The 14,487-nt window shown below is 38.6% G+C and overlaps 1 protein-coding gene and 1 long non-coding RNA gene across 3 annotated transcripts in view; one reads left to right on the top strand and one right to left on the bottom strand.

Annotated features, from left to right (window-relative positions):
* The window catches only part of LOC127544960 (uncharacterized), a 123,798-nt gene that overhangs the window by 52,203 nt on the left and 57,108 nt on the right, over positions 1 to 14,487 (bottom strand). The window contains exon 4 of the long non-coding RNA XR_007949569.1: positions 12,988 to 13,106. This is a non-coding gene — a long non-coding RNA (uncharacterized LOC127544960). The remainder of the gene's footprint in view (positions 1 to 12,987; positions 13,107 to 14,487) is intronic.
* ATCAY (ATCAY kinesin light chain interacting caytaxin) overlaps positions 1 to 14,487 on the top strand; it is a 45,314-nt gene that overhangs the window by 28,878 nt on the left and 1,949 nt on the right. For both annotated transcript variants that reach the window (XM_051971942.1, XM_051971943.1), the window contains 6 exons: positions 875 to 1,006; positions 2,418 to 2,504; positions 3,571 to 3,669; positions 5,661 to 5,696; positions 10,651 to 10,683; positions 13,072 to 13,104. In XM_051971942.1, coding sequence (XP_051827902.1) covers positions 875 to 1,006; positions 2,418 to 2,504; positions 3,571 to 3,669; positions 5,661 to 5,696; positions 10,651 to 10,683; positions 13,072 to 13,104 — 420 coding nt within the window. The remainder of the gene's footprint in view (positions 1 to 874; positions 1,007 to 2,417; positions 2,505 to 3,570; positions 3,670 to 5,660; positions 5,697 to 10,650; positions 10,684 to 13,071; positions 13,105 to 14,487) is intronic.

The following is a 14,487-nucleotide window of genomic DNA, read 5'->3' as shown; positions in this document are numbered from 1 at the left end:
TACCCACCTAGCTACTTTTTATCAATGAAAATGAGGGTCAGACTCTATGTTCTTAGGTCCCTCCCAGCTCCAACATTCTAAGAGTATTATCTCCATTTTTGCCACTTAATACTTGCCACTAGGAGGACCTGTTATCTTGCATAGCGTTCACTACCAAAGATAGTCTGGTATAAACCAGGCCCCAGGCCCTGCTGGCATTTTGGATGCTTTGGGTGGATGGGGTAGCTGTAGCCGTGCTCTTCGGTAAGTGATAGGTCTGCACATTGACCAAGCATGCAGCTGAATCTGGATCCTCAGGTGAAGGGACACTTTATTCTCACACATAAAACTAGAGAAATTTTTTAGAAAGAAAGATTCAATAAAATACAGCAAACATCTATTAAATATCTTCTACATACAAGGCCTTGGGCTTGATTCTAGGGCTAAAGAGATCAAAAAGCCCACTGCTATCCTGACTTCAGTGAGCCTATAATCTAATGGGAAGGTGGGAAGGAATGTGACATGCATGCAAATAAGATCGAGAGCTAGGGGATGCAGTGAATAGAGAACAGGATTTGGAATCAGGAAGGACCGAGTTCAAATCCTATTTCAGGCTTTTTTTCTATTGTTGACTCTGGGCAAGTCACTTAATATTGTTTGTCGCAGTTTTCCCATCTATAAAATGAAGGTGTGTACATGGAGGAAATGGCTAATCTCATGAGCCCTTTGTAGGGTAGGCAAAAGGCAGGTGACCATCCCCCTCAGCAAAACTGGGCACCAATGACTGCCCAAAGTGGAAAGTGGTCGTGAGAGTCTCCGGAAACAGCATCTGAGGAGGGTATTTGGTTACAGAAAACAGGGGCCCCCTACTCAGACTCTTGACTTTGGTTCCCAGGTATGTCATTAGCAGTTTGGAGCTCCTTGTAGCTGAAGATTATATGATTGTGTATCTGAATGGGGCCACCCCAAGACGGAGAATGCCGGGTATTGGCTGGCTGAAGAAATGTTATCAGATGATTGACAGAAGGTGAGTGTTATGGGGAAAGCATTGGATTTGAAATCAACAAGGAAGGTTTGCTCAATGGAGGCATTATGTGACCCTGAACAAATCATTTACTCACTATGTGACTCAGTTTCCCCATCTACAAAATGAGAGGATTTAGCTTGATCTAAATGAGAGAGCTCCTTAAACTTGGATACGGAAATATAATCTTTATCTTCACTGACTTTTAATTTTCTCTATGATCTTTTTTTGACAAAATTAGCTTTTTATTTTCAAAATACATGTAAAGATAGTTTTCAACATTCAACCTTGCAAAACCTTGTGTTCCAAATTTTTCTCCCACTCTTCCCCTTTTATGATCTTTCATGCATTCTTCTGAGAAGGTCCCATTGCCTTCACCAGTACTGCCCAAAAAAGTCCATAACATAGAAAAGGTTAATAATTGTGGTTAGACATTTGCCAAAGTCCATCCCAACTCCAAAATCCTCTTGCATAAGACCTAATTGTCTTTCCAGTTCTGCCATTTCTGTGTTCTAAGAACCCTTCTATATCTGCCATTTTTTGTCCATTAATATTAGATATTATTATGTCAATACATCTAGACTGTGTGATTCCATTAGTTCTGGAAACACTCTCTACCAACTCAGATCACTATCAGTCTATAACCTATAGATCTAAAAGAATTGCTTCAGAGACAGATAGGTTAGGTGATTTGCCCATATTCAAGGGCAGAATTTAAATGTTTCTTCACTTTTATATTCCCTAGAGCATTGTAATAATAGCATAACCTGGCATTTATATATCATTTTAAGATCTGCAAAGCACTTTGCAACTGTTATCTCATTTCATCCTCATAATAACCCGGGAGGTAGGGGCCATTATTACCCCCATTTTACAGATGAGAAACCTGAGTGTCCAAGGCTGAATTTGAACTCTTCCTAATTGCAAATCTAGCACTCTATCCACCGCACCAATTTCCTCAATGCATAGCAGCAATATGTCTTACACATGGTAGATACTAAAGAAATGAATGTCAATTGCTGCATTTTCTGGTAAACACCTGTGCTCCCTGCTACCTGGGAGGCTGGAAGTATAACTAGCTCGAGTTCTGAGCTGCAATGGGGCTATGCTGATTGGATGTCTGCACTAAATCTGACATCAATATATTGATCTACAAGGAGCAGGGGTCACCAGTCTGCCTAAGGAGGGGCAAACTGGCCTCCATGAGAACCAAAGTATTTCAAAGCTTCTTTATTGATCATCAGTAGGGTTGGAGCAGTGAGTGGATACTGCACTTGAAGCCTGGACAGAATTATAAAGAACGATGGAAAGAAGGGAGGGAAGGAAGGAAGGAGAGAGGAAGAGAGGGAAGGGAAGATAAAGAAATGTTTGTTGATTTAATTTTTCTTTTTTTCCTTTTTGCCTTTCCCAACAGGCTTCGGAAAAACCTAAAATCCTTAATCATTGTTCACCCATCTTGGTTTATTCGAACAGTGTTGGCCATTTCCAGGCCCTTCATCAGGTAAGCAAGAAACCTCCTGACCAATGTGGGTCTGAGGGGTGAAATAAAGAGAACTCTCTCCAGTAGAGCTCCCTGATCTCCACATGCAGGACCAAAAAATAGCTGAATTAGTGTAGTGTTAAAACACTGGCCCTAGAGACTGCTGCTTACTGCTTGTGTGATTTTAAGCAAGTTTCTTCGAATCATAGATTTAAAGATGTACAGGACTATAAAAACCATCAAGTCCAATATCTTTATTAAGGAAACTGAGACCCATAGAGACAAGGTTACACAGGTAAGAAATGGTTGATCCAAAATCTATGTTTCCTGACTCCAAAATATAAGGCTCTTTCCATCGTAATGTGCTTTTTCCATCTCCTGGCTAAGCTTCACTTTCCCCAAATGTAAAAGGAAAAAATTATGGGCTAGACAGTCTCTGAACTTCCTTCTAGATTTGATTCAATTAATTATCTCTCTTGGGTATTAAAGAGGGCCTGCCCCTAGTCTCTTTGTAAATAATGAATATACATCTTAGAGCAAGAGACAGAGAGAAAGAGAATTATCATCCTCCCTGGAGATGAGGGGGATGATTAGAAGGGACAGCAGGATGACCATCTATCAGCTGTAGAAGGAATGCCTTCAAGATATAGATGACCTCTAAGGTCCCTTCCAATCTGAGCTCCATTCATTCATTCTCTGCCCCTCGCTAGCTTCATGAGCATGGACAAGTTACTTCTAAATTTCCTCATTGATAAATTGAGGGAGATAGAGTAGACCAGGTATTTGTAAACTTTTAATGTGTCCTGGATACCCCTTTGGCAATCTGATGGAACTTACGGATATTTTCTTAGAATCATATTATAAATGTGTAATATAAAATACATAAAATTACAAGGGAAACCAATTATATTGAAATACAGTATCGAAACTTTAAAAAAAAGTTCAGGGACATCCAGGTTAAGAACTCCTGAACTATAAATAATCCCTACAGTGTCTCACAGACCCTAAAATCTTTGGTCACTTTTATCATCCACCTCCCACCCACTGTTACCAATTAACCTGCATCTCCATCATATTTTCTTCCTAGTGTGAAGTTCATCAGTAAGATCCAATATGTGCACAGCCTGGAAGAATTGGAGCAGCTCATCCCCATGGAACACGTGCAGATTCCTGACTGCATTCAACAGTGAGTGTCAGTTTTGCCCTCCAACCTGGAATGCTCACCTCCTCTGGAGCACTCTCTCCATGATCTACCTTGCTCCATTTCCCATATATTCAGAGCACATCAGAAGCAATGTGTCCCCTCCTGGGAATCACATTGCACTCAGGTCTGTCTCCCATTCCATCCTGAAGCTGGAGGGTAATTCTAGGTATTCAAAAACTGTTCCAATGGAGATGAAGCTGAAACTGGTCCCATCAACTGAGAAAGACTTCACGTAAAAGACTGTGTGATGGACTGATGTATCTCCCATCAGAAGGACTAGTAACAGTCATCACCAAATGCTGGCTGCCTTGTAATGAATTTGGGTTGAGGAGGGGCATAGAAACATATGAAACTATCTGATAAAAGAGGGAGAGGGCTATAATCTACTGGTGGTATTTCCCATACCAATGAAATATCAGATCCTTTGAAGTCTATGCAAGTAAATTCTTTGGAACACATAAGTGTTCAAAGGAAAGAACTAAGACGAAAAAGCATCTGGAAATCATGGCTTATGAGAATGATTGGGGGAATAAAAAGTACTTAAATTGGAGAAGAGAAGATTTATCTGAAGGGAGAGAGCAAAACACATGATTCCTGTTGATGTATTTAAAGGGCCACCATATAAAAGGAATGTGTGGGTTTTGTAACCCTAGAAAGCAGAATTGGAATCATGAATTACAGGGTTGAAAAAACCTCAGAAGATCCTGCTATTCAGCAATATCGTCATCTGGCCTCCACCTGAGTCACAAAGATGGGAAATTAACCCCCCTGAGGCAGCTCATTCCACTTTTAGATAGCACTCACTGCTACAATATTTATCCTTATATCAAAATTTGATTGTTACCCTTTGTCCCATTTCTGCTCCATGTATTCGATGGCTCCAATCCCTTTTAACAGCAAGACTTGATAATTCTGTCTTGTGTCTATCTCTCAAAATGCTGAAGCTATTCAATAAATTTAGACTGCAGTTAGTCAAAAAGCATTTACTAAATGCTTAAAGTTTCTGTACTAAGCACTAGGAATACAAAGAAAGAAAAAGGACAGAAAAAGTCCCTATGCTTAAAAGTTCACATGCTACTGAGAAGACAAAATCTAAATAACTATTTGCAAATGAAATACATCCTGTAAATAGGAGGTCAACTCGCAGGCAATGGGGAGACTAGGAAAGGCCTCCTGCAGAAAGTGCAATTTGAGTTAAATCTTGAAGGAAGCCAGGAATCTGCCATGAGAAGGAAGAGCATTCCAGGCATGGAGATCAGCCAGGGAAAAATGCACAGAATTGAAAATTAGAGTGTCGTGTGCAAGGAATACCAAAAAGACCAGTGTGGCTGGATTCCAGAGTATATGGAAGATAGTAAAGCTATTGGACCAAAAGCAATCCTTAAGCCTTTTGACTTAATTTAATTAGTTAATTAATTTCAATTCCAAGTGAATCTCAACATCTGACATCCAGGGTTCTGCACCTGAATGAATGAGGAAGCATTTAGAAAAGTCGTCAAAATCCCCATCATTGCTATCTTTCATGTCGTCCTCTGTGATATTCTTCATGCCTACAACTTCACACATTATGCAAGGAAAACAGGTTGCCCATGTAATCCCCAAGAGCTGCACATAAGCCCCATCTGGGTTTCTTTCTCTCCCTCTTGTCCAGGCAATCACCTCTATGGCCACTATACAAGGACCTATTTGGGGAACACTAACCCAGAAATTCTGTTAATCTCCTTATCTTTGTCTATTCTAGCCATGCATTAGTGCAACTGGTAGCTGCCCTGCCTCTCCAACTATACCAACATGAACAATACTGGATGCAAAAGATTTACAGTATATCTTAATCTTATTAGGATATAAAACAAAATTGTTTCTATATTCTCAACCTAGGGGTATTTAATGTGTTCCCGAACAGAAGGATATAGGACTTCCCGTGTTGTTGCCTATAGTTACAAGCTTTGTCTTTTGCTTTTGCTTTCTTTCAGATATGAAGAAGAAAGAATCAAAGCCAGGAGAGAAAGGTATATAACACTTTTCTGCATCAGAGCAGAAGGGATTTGGGGAGGAGTTGGTGGCCATATTGGAATCTAGTAACCAATATACTATAGCTCTACTCCCAATGGAATGAGCCCAAATTAGATTCACAAAATCCTGAAACCTACCATGTTGTCAGGAAAAATGAAGTGTTCCTTGGGAATGAATAGAAGAGCTCTTCAATGTAAAAATAAAGACAAAAAGGATATAAAGAGACAAGGTATTCTAACCCACATGAAGAGTTTGGTTGACCAGTGGATAAATATGACACAAAAAAGGATTGCTGAACACTTAGCTCTAAGTAATTGAGATGAGAAGTCCCCTGTAAATCAGAGGTTCTTAACTTGAAGTACATGAAATTGGGAGAGAAGGGGGGAGAAAAGAGAGAGGGAAGGGGAGACAGAGAGACAGACAGAGAGACAGAAAGAAAGAAAGAAAGAAAGAAAGAAAGAAAGAAAGAAAGAAAGAAAGAAAAGAAAGAAAGAAAGAAAGAAAGAAAAGAAAGAAAGAAAGAAAGAAAGAAAGAAAGAAGGAAGGAAGGAAGTAAAGAAAAGAAAGAAAGAAAGAAAGAAAGAAAGAAAGAAAGAAAGAAAGAAAGAAAAGAAAGAAAGAAAGAAAGAAAGAAAGAAAGAAAAATACAGAGAGAGAAGAGGGAGGGAAGGAGGGAGAGAGAGAAGGAGAGGGAGAAGCACAGGAAGAGGGAGAGGGCGGGAGAGAGACAGAAGAGAGAGAGATAGGAGAAGAAGAAAAAGAAGGGAGAGAGAGGGATGATAGATATACATATACATATACATATACATATACATATACATATACATATATATATACATATATATTGTTGTTGTTCAGTAGTTTTCAGTTGTGCCCTTCTCCTCATGACCCCATTTGGGATTTTCTTGGTAAAGATACTTCTTGGCCAAGATTTTCTTCTCCAGCTCTTTTTACAGATGAGGAAATGAGGTGAACAAGGTTAAGTAACTTCCCCAGGATCACACAACTAATAAATGTTTGAAATCAAATTTGAACCCATGTAGATGAGTCTTCCTGACTCCAAGCCACTTAAATAACCCATACATACATACATACGTACACAGAGAGATACACATTCATATACATAATAATCATATGTCAGTAGAATTGGTTTCCTTTGCATTTTATTTCATGCACTTAAAAATATTATTCTGAAAAGAAATCCATAGGTTTCACCAGATTGTTAAAGGATTTCATTTTATCCCTGCTGTAGGTGGAAAATCCAGAAGCTCTAAAAAGAAAGCATCTGCTTTGATGCTAAAGAATCCTGCTCTGAATCCATAGGTAGTATCAGGAAAGAGAGACAGAGGAAGAAAAGACAAGCAGTAACAGATGATAATGTTTTACCAATAGATACTGAGGTTCATGTTTAGTGATCTGATATGAACAATTAAAAAGGTCAGCATATATCTTACCTATGATAGAAGGGCCTCCAAGACTTGTCAAACCAGGTGACCAGTAATTGCTTCTAATGATTCATATGGAGACAAATAACAGAAGAAATCTTGAAAGCATTGCTAGACATTATGAAACGTCCTAGAGACAAAAGGGGGTGTTCGGTTTGGGAGGTGTAGTTACTGTTTTTAGTTTTGTTAGAATCAAGAAGATCAAAGAAAAGATAAAATCACATTTGGAGTAAAGGAATCAGTGAGAAAGAAAGGAGAACCATTCAATGCTTACATAGGGAATAAACTTTTATTAAAGCACTTCCAGTGTGCCAGACACATTGGATTATGTGCTACATGATTTACAAATGTAATTTGATTTTTTTAACTTCTGTTTTCTCTGCCAAAGAAAACAATTCAAGACAGGGAACAATGAAAGGAAAAATAAGATAAATGAAGAGAGAGTATCTAACTGCCCTCCAAAGGCATCCATATATTAGCTCTATGCATATATTATGCTCCATGCCTGCCTATGTTGCCTTCAATGAGTTCAAGTCACCAGAACTACACAAGCCATATCCAAGGAAACCACAAGTGGACTAAGTGATTGCTGAGATACAGCCAGTGATGGAACAGGATGGAGACAGGAAACTGTCTTACTTTTCTAGGAAAGAGACAAAAGCAAAGTCTTCCCCAGTGGACTCACCTTGGAGTCCTAGCAACATTAAAAGGATGGTGTGTGGGGATTTACAAATAGAAAGAGTGATGACTAAGAATCAGCACGGACTGACTAATGACAGACCTACCTCGCTGCCATTTTTGACGGCATTAGAAAATGCCAGAGGCTTAGCATGTATCAGTTTCAGCAGTTTGACAGAGTATGTTGGGGAAACTCTGAAAAAGATGGAGAGATCCAGGTAGCTCAGCACATACATACAAAAGGATTTAGAGCTACTTATTTGACCAGATGTTAAGAGTTATCAAGAAAAAAGTCAATGTCAGATTAGAGGGAGATCTGATTGAGGGTCCCAGGGATCTCTTCTTGGGCCTGTGCTAGCAACATTTTTTATCAATGACTTTATATATGTGTGCACATGCACATATAAACACATATGTATACTACATTATGTATATTTCTTCACATGTATATATTGTACATAACATATACACAGGGTGTCCTAAGTCTTAGTGTAGTTTTCTATTATTAAAAGGTTGAAATTTCATTAAGTCTCTGGGACACCAGATTAGATAGATAGGTAAACAGATGGACAGACAGATAGATGATGGATAGAATGAGAGAGAGAGAGACAGAGAGACAGACAGAGAGAGAGAGATGATAAAAATATAGAAAGACCTAGATAGAGAGATGATAGAGAAATATATAGATAATAGAGAGATGATGGAATGATAAATAGATGATAGAATGATAGATAAATAGATAGATAGATGGATAGATAGATAGATAGATAGATGGATGGATAGATAATGGATGGATGAGTGGATAGATAGATAGATAAGATGGATGGCTGGATGGATAGATAAGATAGATGGATGGATAGATAGATAGATAGATTAGATAGATGGCTAGATAGATAAATTGATAAATGGATAGATAGATAGATAGATAGATAGATAGATAGATAGATAGATAGATAGATTAGATAGATGGCTAGATAGATAGATAGATAGATAGATAGATGGATGGATAGATAAATATATGGATGGATGCATAGATTAGATAGATGCCTAGATAGATAGATAGATAGATAGATAGATAGATAGATAGATAGATAGATGGATGGATGGATAGGTGGATGGATGGATGGATGGATAGATAGGTAGATGTTAGGTAGACAGACCAATAGATAAATGTACACCCTTTTTCTCTTCTGAACACTATAGGATGTGTTCAGGGAGCTAGTCCCTCTGGAACAAGGACTGTCGACCCTTTTTCAAGGCTGCTTTCCATTTTTGATCAGACCTATACTTTAGGAAAATCATATTATTGGCTGAACGGAGGATAGGTTGGAGTAGGGAGAACTCACTCTCACAGTGTCTCTTAAGAACTTTAGAACTGATTGTATGACATGGGAGACACTGGCACAGGACCACCAGCATGGCGTGCTCTTATCAGAGAAGTTGCCATGCTCTATGAGCAAAGCAGAATTGGATTAGTCCAAAAGAAACATGAAATGAGCAAAGTTAGAGAAGCTCCCCCAGTGTTCATAAGGACTATGTGTGTCTGACCCGTGGCAGAACATTCAGAGCTTGTATTGGTCTGATCAGCCACAGTCAGACACACTAATTTGTCTCTAAATAAGAGTGATGTGATTTTGGTTTTTTTATGAACAAAGGACAACAACCAGCCAATAGGTCTGATCATGTCCCCCCTTACTCAATAAACTCAGATGGTTTCCTGTTGCCTCCAGGCTCAAATATAAAATGTTCTGTTTAACATTCAAAACTCTTCATAACTTTCCAATATTCTTACACTTTACTCTTCAAATCTTCCATCCAGTGGCAGTTGCCTCCTGATTGTTCCACAAACAAGACGCTCCATCTCTCAGTATTTTCTCTAGTTTCCCCCAGGCCTGGAATACTTTTCCTCCTCCATTCTGATTATTGATGTCCTTGGCTTCCTTTAAGCCCGACTAAAATCCCACCTTCTATAGGAAGCCTTTCCTAATCCCTTTCTACTTTTAAATTATTTCCTATTTATCCTGCATATTGCTTGCTTTGTATATAGTTGTTTGCATGTTGTCTTCCCCATTGGATTGGAAACTCCTTGAGAGCAGGGAATATCTTTGGCCTTTTTTTGTATCCCTATTACTTAGTACAGTGTTGATGTACATTAGATGATTAGTAAATGTTTGTTTATAAAAAAATAGATATAGATTAATTGCAAGGAACTATGAAACTATGAAAGCCTTAGCATGGCAAAAGTGTTATGAATGTGCATGTGGGTTTAGACTGTGAAAAAAATAGAGCAAGTAAATTTGTACTAGGAGCTTGGAATCCATGAATAATGTTTTTGAGAGTTGGAATGGGAGCATAGGATGTTACTAAAGAATATGTAGGAATGCTATTGAGAACTTGAGAAACCATGAAACTTGGGGGAATATACTAGGAGGAACAGAGGTCAGAGAGACTGTGCATGAAGTCAGCCTGTGACCTTGTCAGTTGTATCCCAAACACACACTGCATGCATGGAGTGAGCCATTATGAAAAGTTCTAAGATCCAGTTTGGGCCAGTATAGTGGTTGTGGGAATAGGAACTCTTTTTGGTTTGTATTTTCAGAGGAAAATACCCTTAGGAGGGGCTCAGGTGGGTCTGGGTATCCTATGGCACTGGGGGACATGACAAATGGAGACTTTCAGGAGAAGGCTAGATATCCAAATGTTGGAGATATATATCTATTAGGGGAGAGGGATTCCTAGTCAGTTTGCAGTGTAAATGCCTTCTAAAGTCATTTTAACCCCTGAATGTCCAAGTCCTGAGATGACAAGTGTGTTTGGTTCCTTACAGATCAGAAGAAAAGCCAGAAGTGATGGAGGAAAGGTAAATAATTGATTATGGTACAAAATCTGATAACAATAATTGGTTTGCATTTCTATGACACCTTGAAGTTTAAAAATCACTTTCTTTCTAACATGCTCTGTGAAGTAAGTCAGGTAAAAAATGATTCTCCTCATTTTGTAGATGAGGAAACTGAGGCTCTTGATAGTTCAATCATATGCCCAAAATCCCACAGTTCACAAATGGCAAAATTATTGTGCCTCAAATTCACAAGAAGCAGCATGGCATAGTAAATAGCCGATTTACTATTTAGAGACAGGAGACATTCATTCAAAGCCAGGTCTATAATTCACCTATTACATAATCTTAAACAAATTGCTTCTCTTTTCTAGGTCTCAGTTTCCCCAATTCAAACTGTAGAATGTCTAAGAATGTATGAGCCATTTCTAAATCTTTTCTTCCATCCTAATTTCTTTCCACCACACCTTGATGGTGAATGACTTTGCCAATCTAGAAGATCAGTATAGAGTAAGATTCCTCAAGGAAAGGGATAAAGAAAAACAGAAGGCATGGCAGAAACTCTCTAATCACACATAACAGATTATTAAAAATTGATCTTGTAACTCCCCCCAAAATAAAATTGAATCTTACATAATTATCATGACCAAGCTTGACCCTGGCAATGAGAAAATGTCCTCATTCCTTCCCTTGATTGCAGAAGTAGAGGACTATAAGTGTGAAATATTGCATTTACTTCAAATTCAGAGTATGTGTTGGTTAATTTTTCTGCTTTTTTTGTTTCTTTTCATTCTTTGTTATAAGGTTAAGAAGAAGGGCAAAAGAGAAGGGTGGGATATATTAAGAAATGGAGATGCTATAATTACCCCCCAAAATCAATAAAATCAACTTTTTAAAAAGGAAAGTTAATATTGTAGAGGGGACACTTGTCCAGGTATGGGCTCTGAAGTCCTTTGCCATTCTGAGATTGAAATTCTGTGCTTTTCCAAAACAAAATATAATGGACTTAGTTCATAAAAGTTGCACGTTCACTATATTTTTGCAAAATTTCCTCCTTCCTTAACAACTCTCAGGAAAATTCCTAGATGAATTTGGTTTGGTGGGGAATGCCTGTGATCCTGCTACAAGGGAGGCTGAGTTTAATGGATCACTTGTGCTCAGAAGTTCTGTGTTTCAGTGGGCTAAACCAATTGGGTATCTACATTAAGTTCCACATTAATATTGTGAACACCTCCCCACCAGAGTAGAGGATCACTAGGCTGCCGAAGGAGGGCAAATTGGTATCAGAGCAAGTCAAAATTCCTATGTTCATCAGTAGTGGAACCAGATGATGTGGCTGAAGAAAGATCCTCAGTCCCTCTCAGCTTAGCTGAACTTGTTGCTGAACCTATACCTAAAGCCTTCTTCTAGAATGATAGAATATACCTGACCTTGCATTCCCTTCAGTTCTTCCAAAAACCCTTTATTATTTCATCAATCATTAATTTCTCTTCCACCAGTCCCTCAATCCTCTCTCCATACATTTGTCAAAGGAGTTTTCCTAGGACATGGTTCTGAACATGTCACTTCTTTGCTCAAAAACCTTCAATGGCTCCCGATTGCCTCTGGAATAAAACACAAACTCCTCAGTCTAGTATTTAAGAACTTCTATACTCTGGCTCCCACCTATCTTATTTCCCATCGCTTCCCTTTATGCACATTCCATTCCATCCAAACTGGCCAGTCTAGTTCCCAACTCCAAACATTTGCAACATCAGTCTTTCCCAAGGGTGAAATGAAACGGATCGCCTCTCAAAATTCTTCTCTTCCTTCAGGGCTCAGCTCACACACTGCCTGTGGTAGGGAGACCTCCTTGTATTTGCCAACCTCTAACGATCTCTTTTCCTCAAATGATCTTATATTTACTTGTCTGTATCTATGGTGAATCTTCTTCCCCACCAGTAAAATATAAGTTCCTTTAGGACAGAAGATGCTTTATTTTCATTCTTTGTATCCATAGCTCCTTACGTACATAGTTGTCTTAATTGGAATTATATACATAGCAGGTGTTGAGTAACTCTTTGTGGATTTGAAACGCAGAATTTGTCAAGCATCTCCCACCCTGACTATCTTTCTCCTCATTTATCAGGGCATGGAGGGCACCCTGGGTTTTTTACTAACGGGGCGCAGGCTTTTGGTTAGTGCTACTTTGAGTGACAGGCTGTAAATATAAGACCACAGAGAAGGTCACTAGATGTGACTTTGTCAACCACAAGTAAAGGAGAATTGCCTACAAAGGCATAGAGGGATCACGTCTTGGTTGGTGGAGAGCCAGAAGGGAGGACTCACCTGGAGATCTCAGACCCTTGTATTGAAGAAATGGCAATACACAAAGTCATCACCTCTCTGTCATTTTCTTTGCCTCCTGAACAGGTCTTCAGTGGTCACAGAGGATCAGGAAACAAGGTCTGTGGAAAAAAAACTCGGGGCTGAGTTCTTTATTTTTGAGATTCCTTGGATGTCAGAGCAAGAAAGAACCTTAAGGATATCAGAGGAGCTATTAGATGTCAGAGCGAGAAGGAACCTTAAGGATATCAGAGGAGCTAAAAGGGACCTTTGAGCTAGGTGGCTCTGGATTTGAAGTCAGAAAGAGCTGATTCAAATCCAGCCTCAGATACTCATTAGCTCGGTGACTCTGGGCAAATTACTTAACCTCTGTTTGCCTCAGTTTCCTCAAAGGTAAAATGTTCATATAATAGCACCTATCTGCCAAAGTTGTTAGGAAGATCAAACAAGACATTTTCAAAGTGCTCTGCAAACCTTAAAAAATGATATAAATACTATTCTAGTCCAACTTCTCATTTTTATAGCTAAGGAAAATGTGGCTACTAAAGGTTAAGTGAATACACAGATAACAACAATAATAATAACAGTATTAACAACAATAATAATAATAACTAACATTTGTATAGCACATAAGCCTAAACTTAATATGGAACTGAAGACATTTAACCTGGAGAAGAGAAGACTAAGAGGATGTGGTCACTCTTCAAGTATCTGAAGGACAGTCACATTAAAGGACTAGCTCCAGACAACAGAAGCAGGAGAAATTGGGAAATATTTTAAAGTGAGAAATTTAAGCTGAAAATAATGAAAAACTTCCTAATAAGGAAAGTTGTCCCAAAGTGAATGGATTGCTGCAAAAAGTAGCAAATTTCTCATTATTGTGAGAATGGAGGTTCTCCTCAAAGAGTAGAGGCTAATTGAGCTCTTGTTGGAGATATTATAAATTCATCAATGAGCATTTATTAAGTACTTGTTGCATACCAGGCACCATGCTAAATGCTATACAATGCAAAAACAGTCTCTACTCTCACATGCTAAATGGGGAGATGTTATGTAAATAATTATGTACATATGAGATAAATATAGATTAGATGGAAAATAATTTCAAAAGACAATAAGTATATCTAAAGATGGGGAGGAACTGGGATAAGTCTCCTGTAGTAGGTAGTATTTGAACTCTGTTATTAAAGGAAGATAAGAAAAAAGGTTAAAGAAAGATAGTTTTCAGGTATGATGCAAAAAAAGGTTAAAGAAAGATAGTTTTCAGGCATGAAGAACAAATTCTGAAAAGGGAGCTGGGAAGTAGCATTTGTGCTGTGAAGAAGGAGTAGACCAATGGAGCTGGATTGTAGATTGATTGAAAAGGAAGAAAATGTCCTAGAAGAGTAGGATGGGACTATATAGTATGTCAGACAACGTTATACCTGATCATAGAGATAATAAGGAGCCCTTGAGGCTTATTGAGGAGTGGGGAGTGAAAGTGAAATTGGGAAGAAAGGAGAA

The sequence above is a fragment of the Antechinus flavipes genome, chromosome 1 (assembly GCF_016432865.1).
Source record: "Antechinus flavipes isolate AdamAnt ecotype Samford, QLD, Australia chromosome 1, AdamAnt_v2, whole genome shotgun sequence".
NCBI lineage: Eukaryota > Metazoa > Chordata > Mammalia > Dasyuromorphia > Dasyuridae > Antechinus > Antechinus flavipes.
This window is presented reverse-complemented; position numbering and strand designations above follow the sequence as displayed.